The 16,398-nt window shown below is 41.9% G+C and overlaps 2 protein-coding genes across 2 annotated transcripts; one reads left to right on the top strand and one right to left on the bottom strand.

Moving 5' to 3' along the window:
• Window positions 1–2,931: 2,931 nt before the first annotated feature.
• LOC139296508 (transcription factor Jun-like) lies at window positions 2,932–5,049 on the top strand. Its single transcript, XM_070918922.1, has one exon. The coding sequence runs from the start codon at window positions 3,256–3,258 to the stop codon at window positions 4,186–4,188; it is 933 nt and encodes a 310-aa protein (XP_070775023.1). The 5' UTR covers window positions 2,932–3,255; the 3' UTR covers window positions 4,189–5,049.
• A 428-nt stretch (window positions 5,050–5,477) lies between these two features.
• Window positions 5,478–10,613, bottom strand: tada1 (transcriptional adaptor 1). The gene is made up of 8 exons (XM_070919414.1): window positions 10,535–10,613; window positions 9,851–9,942; window positions 9,679–9,744; window positions 9,424–9,518; window positions 8,993–9,205; window positions 8,055–8,206; window positions 7,558–7,714; window positions 5,478–6,718 (listed from the first exon to the last, which is right to left on the bottom strand). The coding sequence occupies exons 1-8, from the start codon at window positions 10,606–10,608 to the stop codon at window positions 6,566–6,568; spliced, it is 1,002 nt and encodes a 333-aa protein (XP_070775515.1). The 5' UTR covers window positions 10,609–10,613; the 3' UTR covers window positions 5,478–6,565.
• Window positions 10,614–16,398: the final 5,785 nt, after the last annotated feature.

Raw genomic sequence — 16,398 nt, 5'->3', positions numbered from 1 at the left:
ATTGTTCAGTCAACAGACCTCACAGCCGCCAAATTGACTTGTCATGGAAGGAGAAGCACAGGTGTGACTAATAACATTGACAATGGCTCTGTCCCATTTAAGGGTTACGATAAGTCATGCCATTAAGCCATTAAGAGCTCTGGAACTGGCATAACTAAATGGTATGCAGCCATTGTTAATGTTATCAAGTGCACCTGTGCTTTTCCTGCTGTGCCACGTCAAAATATCTTCTGTGAAAAAGGTCTATGACAAAACATAACTACAGACAGCGTGCATGAATTACTGAGCAGAATCATTGTAATAGATAATAATCTGTTATTAGTGTAGTGACACGGCTGCAAAAAGGCAGAGACAATAACCTGCCATCAGAAACATTTGACATGTCAAACTTCCCGTCTCTTTACTCTATTGTGTTCATTTCTTAGAGGAGATCAACAGCTGTCTAAAGGAAGTGCTGCTGGCTGTGATCAGCGTGTTTGGACCAGGAATGATCAGCAGAGATGGAGTACAGAGAAAAACCAAGCAGCAGGACAGGAAGAAACAGATGGTCTCCAACAAACACTGCTTGGACAGTGTTTGAAATCTCATCTGTCTCTCTCATTGCTCGGTGTGTTAGTGTGTGTGTGTGTGTGTGTGTGTGTGTGTGTGTCCCTCTGCTCCACGCCCGAAGGTAATCAAAACTTTTGCTCTGTTGATACATCAACACATGCACATATAGCCTTTCTCTGTGTTTTGCTTTCATGAAAGGGGGAGTGTGTCCACGGACCCCAGACTGCCCCACCTGCGTACAACAAAAGCAGGCCTGTTGGGAGGCAGGCAGGACCCCAGCTCCTGATTAGAAAACTGCATGCAGTGGAAACAGCTGGCCCGGTCAGGGAGGAGGAAGGCGCTGTTATCTAAAAGCAACCCTGTCAGGCCAGCAGAGGGGAAAAGCTGACAGAGAAACAGGAAGCACGGCCCGGAGCACAGCGGTAGTTTGATAGGAAAATACTCCTCAGTGGGGCAAAACACAGGTGTACAGAGAGAGACACAGAGAGAGTGAAGTGGCTCAGAAAGTTGCTGTTACATTGCTCTGTTATGTTAAAAGATGAGAAAGGGAGAAGACGGTCAGAAAAAGGCCTTGTTTGCCTTCATTAGTGCTTTGGTATTAGACACAGACGTTTCTAAAGCATTCCGGTGCTGGATTTCCACTTCAGGGTGTCAAATGCTTCCAAATGGGTGTTGTACGGTCGTGTTATGAGGACAACATGTCATCTCAAGAGTGTTGACCTCAGGCAGCTCTGGTTCTCCCAGGCTGTCTGGGGCTGTTAACTTATTTATAGTTGGCTTGAGGAGAACATGTTGAATAATACAATGGGGGGAGGCCAGACAGACTGGACTGCAGCTGTACAGAGCCTTCAGCCATTAGAACAGCTTCACATTTACCTATGAGGCCTATGAGAGTGAACCACAGAGTGTAAGTAAGGTTGTCATGCAACTTAAACACTTGCACAAGCAAAGGTCAAGTACCTAAACCATAAGCATGAATGTTGTAGGTCTAAAATCTATATCATGATGCATTTACCGTAACAATACATGCACTCATCAGTGCCTTACATTTCCTTCCATGTGTTTGTCCTTATTACAAATATGACCAGTTTAAGATTCTGGACATTTGGACTATAACATGAGCGGATTAAGATAATATTAAACATTCATCTAGAAGACAAACACAATATAAAAATGATGAATGAAAGTGCTGGATACTGGTTACTATGATATGTTATAAATGATGACAATATTACGATGAAACAAAATGTACAGAAAAGTGCACGAGTGATACTATATTACTATGTTACCAATTATAAGCATAGAAATATAAATGTATTGGTCGTTGGAGCTATTACCACTATGATTACATACGATTTGAACAATTGATTGGAATTTGCAATATAATATAAATTTAGGACAGAAAGAAATCCATAATGTCTGATTTAGATTCAGTTTATTGTTTAGCCCTATAAGTCAATATTAATTAATTGTACTTTCCAACATATACAGTTTACAGTAACAATTTGACTTATATATGTACTGACTTGTGCCTGTACATAATGGCTGTGTTTATGTTTGTGTTGTTTATCTTTGCTGTCTTCATTTCTTCCTGTATACTGTGTATTTGGCCCTGTGTGTAAGAGTATTGAGAGCTTCTGAAAACCGCAGTCATATTTCTTGCATGCGTCATCCTCGGCCAATAAAGTTGATTGTGTTTCTGAGAACACATATCCTCCTTAGTTCTCCGCAAGAAAAGCCTTTCACATATGCACACAGTTGTAGAGGGACAATTTTTAAAATGTGTTGTTCTTTGCAACAAAAAGAGCTCTTGGTGCAGGTGTGACCTCATTTTCTTTCTTCTGTCTTTAACCCTTAACTACTTTACCAGCCAACAGCACTCACTTTCTGAACCGTTATAACTACATTTATAGAGACACTGATTTAAGTCTCTGCACTTTGACGATGAAGTAATCATTTGAATGTGCTGTTATCTGGTGATCCGTGAAACTTTACGTTCTATAAGCAGCATGCTCCTTATGAAAAACATCTTATTGAAAGAATATTGATTTGCAGTCATGTGTTAATCAACGCTGAACTCTAAACACACCATCTGGAGCAGCCCTGACTTCAGGATGGGTAACTAATAATTGAGCGGGTAACTAAATATTCAAAAACACTACGTAATCCCAGAGTACATTGCTTCACTGTCTGCATTACCTAATCCCATAAGCCATCGCGGGGGGGAGGAGATATGGCTAGTTGTCAGAGCAACCTGCATGTCATTAGACACACCCCGCCCACCACATCATCTCAAGCCAATCAGAGGCCGTAGAAATGACATCATTGTTATTTTCAGTAGAGCTGCAGCTTAGAGGTGGATAAAGTTCGTCTCCACGTTGGAAGTGATAGAAAGTATTATCCCTATTCAGCCGCTGTTTCTAGATTTCGGAAAGGAGAACACATCAAAGAGGACACTTCAGGTGTAAAAACACCGAGGCCCGGCGGCGGGGGAGCTACGTTTTTCGTTGGTGATCGGACGGTCCACAAGAGAAAAGTTTTCTCAGGACGCGAAGTTGTCAAGTGAGTTGAACTTCAACAATAGGCGGACTTTATCACAAGACAGTCGAAGGGATAGGAAGTCACAGGACATATATAAACAGTCGATCTTGGGATTTATTTTTTTTAAAAGAATAGACCTCCCTCAAGGTGATAAAAAAAAACTTTATGTCCAGAAAAATGGAAGCGACGTTTTACGACGAAGCCGTGAATGCCTCCAACTCTCAGCATGACGGGGCGACAGTGTATGGGTTCAACCCCAAAACCCTCAAACAGACCATGACTCTGAATCTGAACGACCCGAAAAACTTCAAACCCCAGCTGAGCTCCAAGGCCCTGGACATCCTGACGTCCCCTGATGTCGGGTTGCTGAAGCTGGCCTCGCCTGAACTGGAGAGACTGATCATCCAGTCCTGCAGCGGGCTGACGACTCCCACCCCGACCCAGTTCGTCTGTCCCAAGAACATTACCGACGAGCAGGAGGGGTTTGCTGAGGGGTTCGTGAGGGCACTGGCTGAGCTCCACTACCACCAGCAGGCGCCCGCACAGAGCGGCGTGACCAACAGCATGGTATCCGGCTCTGCTGCGTCCGAGGGCGGCGGGATTCCCTACAGCTGCACAGTGCGCACCGACCCGCCAGAGTACACAAACTTGGGCACTTTCAGCCGGGCTGTGGGCTCTGCGTCCGCACCTGCCAGCGAGAGGCACCCACCCATGAGTTACCCAGCCGTCCCACCGCCGTCCCACAACCACATGGACCACCAGCGGCTACACGCGCTCAAAGAGGAGCCGCAGACGGTGCCCGAGATGTCCGGCGACACCCCGCCGCTCTCCCCCATCAACATGGAGAAGCAGGAGCGCATCAAAGCGGAGAGGAAGCGCATGAGGAACAGGGTGGCCGCGTCCAAATGCCGGAAAAGGAAGCTGGAGAGGATCTCCCGGCTGGAGGATAGGGTCAAAAACCTGAAGAGCCAAAACACGGAGCTGGTTTCCTCCGCCAACGTCCTCCGGGACGAGCTGGCTCTGCTCAAGCAAAAGGTCATGGACCACGTTAACAGCGGCTGCCAGCTCATTTTGACGCAGCAGCTCCAAGCTTTCTAGACTGCCAAGGGAAAAGAACCAAGGGACATTTCTTGGGGACCAAAATGCAGCTTAAAGTGGCATGTTCAGCCTTGCAGGGGGGAAGAGTCCCTGCGTCCCATTTCATTTTTCCACCAAGCGATCCGCTCAGGCTGTATCCACTAAGTTTCCGCAGACAAAGAGCAAAGAATGGAGACTGACAAGATACTTGTAAATGGACAGTATGACGCAATATTACATAGCAGAGGCCACCAAACTTATTGCACAGACACACACAGCAAAGAGGGGACATTTGCTCCAAACACCCCTCTGATGTGATTTGTAGATATTTCTGGCAATTTTGTCTCTTTTTTTTTCTCCATTCAAAACTACAACATCAAATGTATGTTCAGTCAAGCCAAGGTAGCATGGCAGAGTGTCCATACCTGAAGCTAATTTTAAAGTGACCAGGTCCCATGCGCTCGTGCGTCCTGACAGACAGCCGGAGCCTGCGAGGGATCAAATTGCAAATGAACAGAAACACAATGTGAACGAGGCCTTGGCTGGCAAATCTCCCACTATGTCAAGTAGCAGTTTATGCATATAGACTTGAGTCGAGCACTGAGTATCCCACCAGCGACTATACAGTATGTACAGAGTAACACTAACAAAAAAAAAAAAAGAAATGTTTCACACCTTTACGCAAGGACTCTTATAGGTGTGTGTGTAGCGTTTACTGACAAAAACTGCCTTACTTTCTTAACCCTTATGTTCATACAAGTTTGTGATAAAGGTGTAACTATTGTTAGACCTGAAATAACACTTTGTAATAATATTTGTACGCTGTATTTTGAGCACTTCGGAACTGTACATATGACAAAATAAAATGTTGGACACGCGTGATGTGTGAGTACTTTTGTGCCTACTGAATAATGACCCATTGAATACAGCCCTTACAGTGCATCGCACGACGTGTTTGTTATCGGAGGAACTGGGATGGATGGGATATTGAGTCACCACGGCAGTGTGTGGCGCGCGTCATGGTTGGTGAGTCCACGCGGCCGCTCATTGGACAGCGGGGTGTCGGAAGTGAGCCGCATGCAGCCAAATATGGCAAGAGGTCTTCAATGCGCACTGGGACGGGTGCGTGTGGGTGAATCACCGTCCTCCCACTACAGCTGGTGACTCCCAGAAGAAAGCTATGAGGCATAAGCAGATCTGTTTACACACTGCAGGGAGTGTGCTGAGGTACAAAAGAAACACTTTGATGGAAGGAATATTCTCAATCTGTTAGCTAGTGAACAACTTGTACAAAAGAAATTGCATTTTTATTTATTTTTTCTTTAAATTACAAACAAGCTTTGCGTAGAAAAAAGAAAAGGTACACATGTATACACATTTCAACCTGCAAACATGGCAAGTATATGTTCAAGTCATTACAAATTAATCTGTACACACATTGTGGACCACCAACACTGACGGGATACTCGCTGGCCTCAAACCAGACACCAGTAAATGTTTTAGGAAGACAATTTCAAGGTGTGTTCATGAGGGGCCTGATGACACAGGAGGCAGCTGTCCACCACATCTTTAAGACCCTACACACCCTCAGTAAACCCACACAGGTGTTTTCACTTATTGCTTGATTAGACCTCTTCTACGGGGCCCTGTACAGACAGCTTTTGATTGACATTCCTGTTGAGGTGGGACAATTTCCATCGTTATCATTCTAATTGGTACGTTGCATTCGATGACCTCACGTAATTCTCTTCATAGTGCTGCCCCCAACTTCAACCTGACATGAGGTTTTATCAGCCAGATGAAATGAAAACGCCTGTGTTTAACGTTCAGGCGCTTTAAGGCTGTCTAAGTATCTTTAATACTTTCATATACTGGTCATGTGCACGATGCTACATGATTAGCATTAAGATGTTTTTATTTTTAACAGTTGTGGAGGATATCTGACTACATGAACAAGCTTCTTACCCACACACACACACACCTAAACGTTAACACTGCAGCCTGGCCTAGTATCTTATTTTCATGTCCAGTGCTTGTAGTTGCTGGTATATCCTAAACACTTTCAATATTTTACCACCAAATTACATTCTCACTGTATAGCAGAGGTTTCACATGACGGTTGCTCAACTGCCACAATGGCAGGTGGAACAGACAAAAATAAAGCAGCTACAGCGCTAATTTGCCAGCTTTTGGCTGGTGTTCACTGCCCACTCTGTATCCACTGGCCAACTGTTTTGTTTCATCTTGCTCCACTCACGCGTTATCTTTTTGTGCAACGGGGATGTGATTTTTTTTTTTTTTGGACACACTGTTCCCCATCCATTTCCATGTGGGGATTGTTTGTGCATTTGGTTCCTAATGGTATCCACAGTTTATATATGTTCCGTATCAGCGGTTCTCAGCTGACAAGCACACCCTCCTTCGCAGCGAGGCGCTGCCGGTGTAGTTGGTCCTGCTCTAGTTCTTCATGGCTGGGGTGCCAGAGTCGTGACAGGATGCGCTCCATGTTCAGGGCGTACATGGTGTGGGAGGGCATCACACCGTGGTGAACCTACATCAGACAAATGTTTCACAAAGATATTTAAGTATATAAACCTCTGATGGCTAAATGAGGACAGGAAGAAGAAGTAATGTGAACAAAATCAGTTATAAGCAGCAGTTCACCAACATGACCTATTAAAACATTTTAAGATATCTGACAACAACCATGTACATACTGGCTAACAAACACTCTTTGATTATTAATAATGAGGTAATATGTCAGAATTTCTATGTATGAAGCTTATGTCTTTAGGATACCGTCTCCAGATTGAGTTGACTACGGTACCACCTAACCGTAATTTTCTTGATTTATCATTTATTCCACAAATTGTCACAAAATTGTGAAAAGTGCCCGTTATAATTTCCGAAAGCTGAAGTGGATCTCTTCATAAAGTTTATTTTGCCCAACAGTCCAAAATCCAAAAATTAAGACTAGCAGCAAACTCTTAGAGATGAGAAATTAGAACTAGGGAGTGTTTTTGCTTGAAAAATGACAAATAATTAATTGCCTGATCATCTCAACTCTATTATGCAGTCTTTTATCAATCACACTAACGTATTGGATATAACTATAACGCTAGATCATTTCAAAAGAGATATATATAAAAATATATATATTCTATATTCCCAATTCCAAGGTTCCACATTTTACAGGGTTGGAGTTGATACATGACCTTGTTCACCGAATCTGATCACTGTGGCACAATGCAGGTGAAAATGCATTTGTCCACATGCTTGGGAATATCAAAAATCCAATTGATAAGTTTAATTTGGGTTGTTTCAAACACTAGGTACTAAATGTGTTGAAAGTCCAGGGACCTGAAACATCCATGAGCAAATTTCTCTCACCTGTAAAGCCTCCAGGAGATCAAACATGCTGATTGGAGGGAGGGGGGCGGGGAGCATTTCAGCAGAACAAGCCAATAAGTGAACAGCTTGTTGCTCGGCCTCATCAGGCGACACTTGAGGTGGTGGGCCGGCAGGGAGAGAAGCGCTTGGTGGAGGACTGAAAGAAAGAAAAAGTAAAAAAAAAAAATCACTGTGGACTGAAAAACGCGATCAGTATTTAGAGCGGCTGTGGCTCAGGGGGCTGTCATCAGTGTGTGAGCGTGTGTGTGATTGGATAAAAGCACTATATGAATGTAGCCATTTACTATTTATTAATGTTTCTCTTTAATTAGAGTAACAAACAATGGTTATTGTATGGATTACTGTATGGAGAGCAAAGCAAAATAACATTAACAAAGTATAACCTTTCAGAGCAGCATGAGTATTTATGTCTACGTTAACTTCTTTCTCTTATAAACCTACACAATGTTTATCAGCTACTACACAGTGGTCCCTACCATTCAGTAACACTGTGGTAAGCGGCAAGGCTGTTTTTCAGATAAGGCTGCGGCGTGACATCACTGCCAAAGGCATAGGGGAAATGGCCATCTCGTAACCGATACGCCTTCCTCCGGGTGATTACAGCAGTCAGGACGTCTTTCAAGTGGTGCTGAAATAAATCAGAGCACTAAGTCAATCTCCTGAGTAAACACAGCTGTCAGTCATACTTACTAAGCGGTACAGAAAATAAATCTCTCCATTCATTTTAAGCCACTGCATGGATGTTAAAACACAGAATGCCAATGAAAAGTTAACTTCCAAAATGAAACCAACCACCATAAAAAAAAAAATAGACCACCATTCTCTCATCTCTCTTCTACGAGTGTGTACTGAAGTTAGAGATCATTAAAGACATTTGCTTACAGAATGATTCATTTGAGGACAGAATCAATTACACTTTTATGAAATTCAAGAACAAAACTGATAAACCTGTTAAATCTATTGTCTGCTAAAGCACAACATATTGCCCTGTGTATAGTACAAACTGAAACAGTGAAATGTGAATACTTGTTTCAATGTTTCTGTGTGATGACATTTGGGGTCACCAACTCAGTTTTGTTGGAGACACAAAGGCAGGTATTGTTGTCAATCACTGCAGTTTTATGCATTTATGATTATGATTATTATGATTATTACTACTATGAAATGTATAGAATTTTATGTACAGATTAAAAGGAAGTCTGAACGGTCCATAGCCAATGTGTGCATACACACACAGTCATCAAATCCCCCAAACACAATGCCATGTACACACAATTACTCATACACTGATAGAGGGTATCATATGCCGTACAGATTGTAAAGGCCTTTGGGGGCAAATTTGTAATTTGTGATTTTGGGCTGTATGAATAAATTTGACTTGACTTCACACTGCTGGTGGACAGTTGCTACAAACCTCGACAGCATAGGTCATGGTGTTGACGGCATCGTCCGTGATGTTATCCAGGCCCAGCTCAAAGGCTGTCACCATCATGCGTGCCTCCAGCTGGCCCCGCGTGGGCAGCAACAGAGTGTGGGCACTGAGACGCAGCTCCTCCTCCTCGCCTCCTACCTCCCGTGGACTGAAAGGCTGGGCGGCGCTCAGAGGGTTCTGAGGCTGGAAACGATGCTGAAAGGCGCAAACAAGACATACAAACATCCAAATGATGCAGGCAGTCAATTGTTCCTGCAACTTGTGATTAATTAGATGCCCCTAACCTTAAAAACATATTTACACCGGGCAATTATTTGGGAAATTAATTTATTTGAAAATTTCAACATTTGTTTGAACATTGAATTTGAACATACCCAGTCTCTGCAGAGATTAATATGAGAATAAGTACTTACATCAAATTTCTGTCTGGAGGAACATTTCTTTTTCCCTTTTGGTTTGCCAGGCTTTGAAGCAGAGCCACCTTGCCACTGCAATGGACCTGTGCCCTCTAGAGGACAGTAGAAGAACAACAACACAAGATGCAAGAATCAAAAATGGAGATACCACTTAAAGAATAAGAATATGTCCCTTTACAACAGAATTTGGTACTGCTTAACACAAACACAAGCTCATGTGCAGTTTCAGAGAAAATAAATAAAAAATCTTACCTGGTGTTGAAACAATGATCTGGCAGCGAGTGAGAATGGCCAGGAGAAAATCATTGTGAACATGGACTGCAGAGGGGAAAGGAGGAAAATACAAAATAAGCAACACTTTTTTAGACTGCATCAATTTTCCCACATAAACGATATAAACCCTTTTTTTTGCTTGCTTACTAACCATTTTCCTGTGCCAACAGACGACGTGCCTCAATGTCAAATTCCTCCTTGCTGATCTTTTGTTTGAACCATAGCTTCAGGTTTGCCCAGTAACTGCATGGAGAGACAACAGACAGAAAGCATCAACACAGAACAAAACTTACTCCAAGAGTTAAGGTGCTGTACAAGATGCCTTTCACTTCACAAACAAAACGATGTTATACATAATGTAACGTTAGCCTCCTCATCTTATTTGGTCTTCAAGAGTTTAGACTTCAGACCATCAACAGCTTCAAACAAGCACCTAATGAAAACGAATGGAACATTTCGCTTTTTCCCTTTTCCCTTCTTTTCACTTAAAGCTAACTCAAATTAAACATCCAAATATCTTTAAGCTGTATTCATAAACCTTCAAAACGTTCAAATAGACGAAACTCAACACGTGTGGAGGTAATAAAGTTATGACGTTACTTCAAGTTTGCTGTTTGTATCACTTCCTCCTGGGAGAACATAATAAACACTGAACAATAATTGATAACTATTGCTGAGGAGAAATGCTGCAAACATTAGCATGTGCTAGCAAGCTACTAATTTGCACATAGGTAGCTAATGGGAAAATGACTTTGCATTTCCGCGGCAAACGAAGGAATGGGATAGAAAACCAACCTCACAAACCGAAAACACACACAAACAACGTGTTACTTACTGCTTGACATTATCGCCAATTGCATCAGTTAAATTTTTCTTTGCAATCTCAAGCTCGCTAGCATGAGCGGCCATGGCGTTCACAAAGTCCTACAAGGACGTCATCACCCCGCGACAGCAACAAATGTTTCCCTTTTTTTCCTCGATAAACTTTATTGTCGTAAGTAACATTCCTTGACAGGATGAAAATTATGACTTGACAATGAGTTCTACATAACAAGTTTTATTATCATTAACTTTACCATACAAACCTTAAATATTACGTATTTAATAAAAAAAAAAATAATAATAATAATAGCTGTAGGGGGCGCTGTAGAAGTTTAATGTTACAATGTAATTTCGACCAAATCTTCACACAACCCCCCACAAATGCATAGCAGATAGATATTAATTCCACAACAAACATGCGTTTCAATTTCAGTTGGACTATCTATCCTGAGATGATTATAAATGATCCGCCTTCATTTGTCCGCATCAGAGCACATTAGTTTGTGAGAGTGACATGCTTGTAAAGGATGTCAGGCATGTGTACAAGTGCTTTTCATCTATGACAAACCTTTCATCCTGTGTAATGCCTGCTTTACCAGTCCTGTCATCTACCACAGAGAGAACACCATGGTATGGTTAGGTAATAAAACTACTCCACCACTAGATGGTATCATAGTATGATTTCAAATCTGCAAAGCCCAGTCCCCTTACGTCTTGGTGCAGAAGTGCTGAGTAAAAAGAGGAATTAAACCAGTGCATTTGAAATATTACATGCTTTAAGTGTCTTCACACAGCAAAGGTGCATTTTACCCCCAAAATCTAGTACAAGCTCCATTCCAAGGGCTTGTGTGCCTTTTGCTGGCTGCTCAACATGTGTTTTCAAGGCAGAATTGCCTGATTTGTTGCTCATTATCATTAGATTGCGCATGTTTAGCTCCAAAGCAGATATGAGCTGATATGGCACCATGTGCTCACTGGAGCCTGAGCTGAATTATTATTATTATTATGTGTAAGTATGGCTGTGGGGTCGATGTGCAAGTCTGATCAATGCCAAGAATGTCACCGGAGGAAACCTTTTGCAACAAAGTAAAAGTACATCTAAAAGTTTAATGGGGGACACATTAAACTCCCTGCTCTAGGAATGTATCATTAATGTTCAAACTTTTTACTGCTCAGTAAAGTTTATGTCAAGGGGATTTTTTGGTCAACTAACTCCAGAAATATTATTTTTAATGATCTCAGTAGGCTTCCAACACAAAGCCAACTGCCAGAATCTGAGTACTTTTAATAAAATTGGAGAAAGCTGTTACTTAAAAAAACAAAAAAGTATCACATCCCATTTTAACCGCTGAAATTCCTGCCCCATTCAAAAGTCCCTCACATCTGCAGCTACTTTAAAATGCAGCAGCTGAAATGTTAACCAATGCTAAATGAAAAGATCAGACAGTGTCTTTCCTGTTCTATCATTTAGAAGTAGAGTTACCAAATTCAGAACTGGTGGAAAAAATGTACTCATCGTATTTAAAGCACATCCATGGTTTGGCTATAGCAGGATTTTAATTTCATTTGACGATCCCTTGGTGTGGGCTCAGCTTGCTTAGCTTGAGACATCAAGTCATAAACATCTTTCCAAAAATAACTTATTATTTCTTTCTAAACAGTTCTTTCTATCGAATGTGATTTCAGATAATTTTTCATTTCTCTTCGAACAAATCAATAAAAGTGATGATGCGGACTATGTTCTTATTTCTTGTTGTTCTTGTTTTTGAATTGGCGCTACTTCTGTAAGTCCTTTTTTATTTCTCCACTGGACTGGATGTAAGACATTTCTGTGGTTCGTTCTGTTGTCCTTTGTGGCTCTTTGGCACATGCCTCTCTTGAGCAGGTTTAGGCTGGGAGGCCCTTTTGTTTTTCACTGTTTTAACTATGGTGTAAAAACAGTGGAGTAGTCAGGGCGATCGCTCCTTTGGCTCCGTCTCCCCAGGCGGTCATGGAGCCTTAAACAGACCTCCATGACTCATGCCATTCATCACAATAAGTGAAATCGTATATCTAGAATACATACAGTTAGCAGTCATACTGTAGACTATTAGAGTGACTAATGCTGACTCAACAGTGTTCTAAGGTCATACTTCTTTACAAAGGAGATCCATTTGATAAAGCGTTTCAAGGTTTGAGTCTAGAATAAACAAGCTTTTCATGCCAGCCACATGAACAATGAAAACCATCTGAATTTTTGGTCACCAATAGATGTATTTAACAGACTACGTATCTGTTAATAGGCAGCTGAAACTCGAGGAGCACACTTCCCATGGCTCAAATGTTCCTTTGTTTGTTATCTCTGGGTTGCGATCAGTGCTTAGATTGACTGCTTTCTGTCAAAAAAAACCCAACTCATTTAAAATAAATCTCATTTCAACAATCTCAGCACTCTCTTGTCTGCTTCACAGCTAAATGAAATATCCGTCTACTGTATGTTTTAGACTAATAAGGGAGGGTGGAAAGTGCAGCTGTCTGCAGCTCAGTGAGCCTTCCCAGAACCCTCCAAACGATCATCCATCTTAAACAAGTGTCTGTTGAGCTTTAAATCAAAAGGGCACTTAGGAATGAACTTAGTTATTGAGTAGTTTAACCGTCTCAGTAAGGGCAAAAATTAGTCATGGTGCTTATTTTCAAAGAAAACAGCCCCACATCCTGCCTGTTGATTTGCTGGTTGACACTAACTGGGCTTTTGAGGTCTAATGAGTCACTCTCACGGATATTCCCCCAACAGCAGATGTCTTTCAGCAAACAGCAGCACAGCCAGCTTCTTCCAGAAATCTTCCGAGCCCGGTGCCATTTTGGTGGTGAAATTCATGGACAGCGAAGCCTCACTCGGTGACAAAGAGGGCTTTCACCTCTGAAACCTGCAGCAGTTCTCAGAGGACCACACGGCAGCAGTGCTCGGCCATCCCCAGTCTGTTGGCCAGGTATTCGAGGTGGTAAAGGCCTGAGTGTGGTCCCCTCGCCAGAGCCAAGGATGTCACCTTCTCTGTTCCAACGTCTGACTGCGCAGGAGTTTGGTTTTTGTGGGCAAATCGTGCATTTCCATACCCCCACGAGGCTGTTTGAAATGTGAGGGTTCAGTGTGTGGTGGGCAGAGCTATTGGAAGAGTTCAGTTACAGCTCCTGTGATGATGGAGCATCCCACACTGGCAGTCTGTGGGGTCGTTAGGCTAGACCTTTGAGAGGCAGGCTTGCGACAGGAAGGTGGCCCCCGTCACAAAACAGTGTTGGATTATAAGAACAAGTTTGCTCAGATGGCTGGCTGTTCAATACAACTCTTGGAAGAAAGTGTCTGAGCCTGCACTTGACCTTTTCAGCTGTGTACAGAAAAAGGGCTTGTGTGGGTTGATGGGGCCCATTCTCATATACATACACTTAGATTGGATTTGTCCTTAAATTAATAATTATCTTACATTAGCATAAAGCCTGAAACAGCTAGCCTGTCCACCAACCATTACCTCTAAAGCTCACTAATCAACATGTTATATCTGATTTGTTAATCTGTACATAAACTCAACTGACAACTAACAAGTTGTGGTTGGGTTTCTTGGGCGCAGTGACGTGTGCAATTCCAGCACGTAACTACATGTAAAACCACAACTTGTCAGTTTTACATTTTGTTTACTGTATGGATAAAACAAATAAGATCTTTTGTGATGCTGGTTGGGTGATTTTTTAAACTTTGGACAGAGCGAGGCAAGCTGGGTCTGGTTCCAGTCTTTATTCTAACGTACGCTAACGTAAGGGTGACTGAAAGAAAATAAGCACATTTCCCCCGAATCTAATCCTAGTGCATGAGTATGAGCGTAGATAACTCTTCCAGTTTTTGTGCTAAGCTAAGCTATTTGACTGCTGGCTGTAGCTTTATATTTACAGCACAGAGTGGTATGAAAGGATATTCCCATAATGTCAACCTATTCCTTTAAAATAGGTTGCATGTAGACACAAACGCTATTAATAAAAGCAGGAAACAGAAGTTTGGTGGTTATGATGTGAGACATTTAAGGTATAAAGGTGTTTATTGTGCTTTGCTGGAACAAAAAGAACAGACAGTGAAAAAGACTCATGTAGTTCAGGTTGTGAGCCAGACATGAATTGATGACTTGTCCTCAGTCATGCACAGAAATGTGTTACCACTTGAAACGAGATGTCTCTGCGATGTATTCATCTGTCTCCTCGCAACGTTTTCACGCACAGACAGCCGCGAACTCTTATGACTGTTAAACACAATTATTCTTCATAATTTCAGTCGAGAAAACATCCTTTGGCACTTCCTTCCATAAAAAGTTACTGTATCTGTTTGAGATCCGAGACAGTTCATCTGCATGTCTCACGCCCACAAGATAAGTTTGGAATGTTCATGTAATCTTAGCAAAGTCTAAAAACTAAGAAGTTATGCACTAATTATGACTTGGTTAACAGTATAAATCAGCATGGGACATGAAAGGAGTTCCTTTCAATTCGAATGAACAAGAATGTCCCCTGATGTGACCCTAAATGTTCTCCATTTATTGACTGTTAGTTGTGTAACATTGTTCTGCCAAGTATAATGAGTCACTGGTTTCAGCTTTTATTGCAGTTTAATTTTAACATTATAATGCTGTTTTTATTAGACACAGCTTTTTTTTTTTTACATGTTCATAAACATGTTTCTATGTCCAGCTGGGTTTGACCGGTCTCCCGGCTTTGTGTTTTGTTGCTTTATAAAAGTCTGTTAAAGAGATGGGTGTGAGGGCCATTGTGGTCAATAAGAAAAAACAGCACAATATGAGAGTCTATTCTGGGCTCAGAGACCAAAGACTTTTGGATGCAGTGCTGTTGTTCAAAGCAGACCCACTACCCCCCCCACCCCCACCCCCAGCACCCCTCTCCTCTGGGATGGTTTCCCCATACCGGTGATTACAGAGTGCAGGCACCCGTGACTTTGTCAATGAAAGATATTTTTACGAAAACATACGGTTCAAGCACTTTTGTGTGGAAAGAATGTAAATTTCTCTGTATTTAAAAGGGGTGGGGGGTGGGGGGGGGGGGGGGGGTGACTTGGAAATTTGGACCGATTCCATCCCAGTTCATCCCCTGCCCTCCCTCCTCTCTTTTTCTTTCTCCATCCTGTCTGGCTTTCAGCAATGTGTTTCTCGTTGTCTGTCCCATTGCTTATAACTCTCAACGCTTGGTCGGCATATTTTTCGTGCTCGAAAACCACTCAAAACTGAACGTAATTCCATCTTCTTTTTTTTCTCTTTCTCAACAATGCTTGTTTTTCCACAGTCATACTGAAATGTAATCAACAGCCAAATGATAAAAACATATATCAGCAATTTCCATACGTGCAAGCACACTTTGAGAATGATTGTCATATATACAGTGGAGGATATTAGTTCTATTTCATTTACTGTCCCCTCAGGACACCTGGTCCTTTTCACTGTTATGATAAGTTAATTGTACACATAAATTATCATTTCTGGTCATCTGCATTTGGACAAAGTAGTTTAACAGACAGTATAAAGGTCATTTTAAGTGTACGGAGAAAAAAATGTAATCAGTACTGTTTTTGTGTAATCAAATGTACATAAAACATGTATTTAAACCACCTTCCTTTCTCCAACTCATTAAGGTGTTGGTCTGTTCAGATCTGGAAGTGGATACAGAGTCTAAAATGATCTATATAGGTATTAACAAAATGTATTTTCCAGCTCCCAGCAACTACAGCACAAGTTAAATACCATGTATGAATGTTTCCCCCACACATTTATCTTGGCGAGGTAGGAAGAACTGCATTTAGATCCTGTGACGCTAAAGCTTATGAATGAAATCAATACCAGTGAAGTTCTG

Source organism: Enoplosus armatus, chromosome 14 (assembly GCF_043641665.1).
Source record: "Enoplosus armatus isolate fEnoArm2 chromosome 14, fEnoArm2.hap1, whole genome shotgun sequence".
NCBI lineage: Eukaryota > Metazoa > Chordata > Actinopteri > Centrarchiformes > Enoplosidae > Enoplosus > Enoplosus armatus.
The sequence above is the reverse complement of the archived record's forward strand: the minus strand, read 5'-3'. Positions and strand labels throughout refer to the sequence as shown.

Coding starts and splice junctions, on each gene's coding strand:
- tada1 (XM_070919414.1), bottom strand. CDS start 10,608: ATGGCCGCTCATGCTAGCGAGCTTGAGATTGCAAAGAAAAATTTAACT. Junction 9,943..10,534: donor ATTGGCGATAATGTCAAGCA/GTAAGTAACACG, acceptor CTCTCCATGCAG/TTACTGGGCAAACCTGAAGC. Junction 9,206..9,423: donor CCTCCAGACAGAAATTTGAT/GTAAGTACTTAT, acceptor TGCGCCTTTCAG/CATCGTTTCCAGCCTCAGAA.
- LOC139296508 (XM_070918922.1), top strand. CDS start 3,256: ATGTCCAGAAAAATGGAAGCGACGTTTTACGACGAAGCCGTGAATGCC.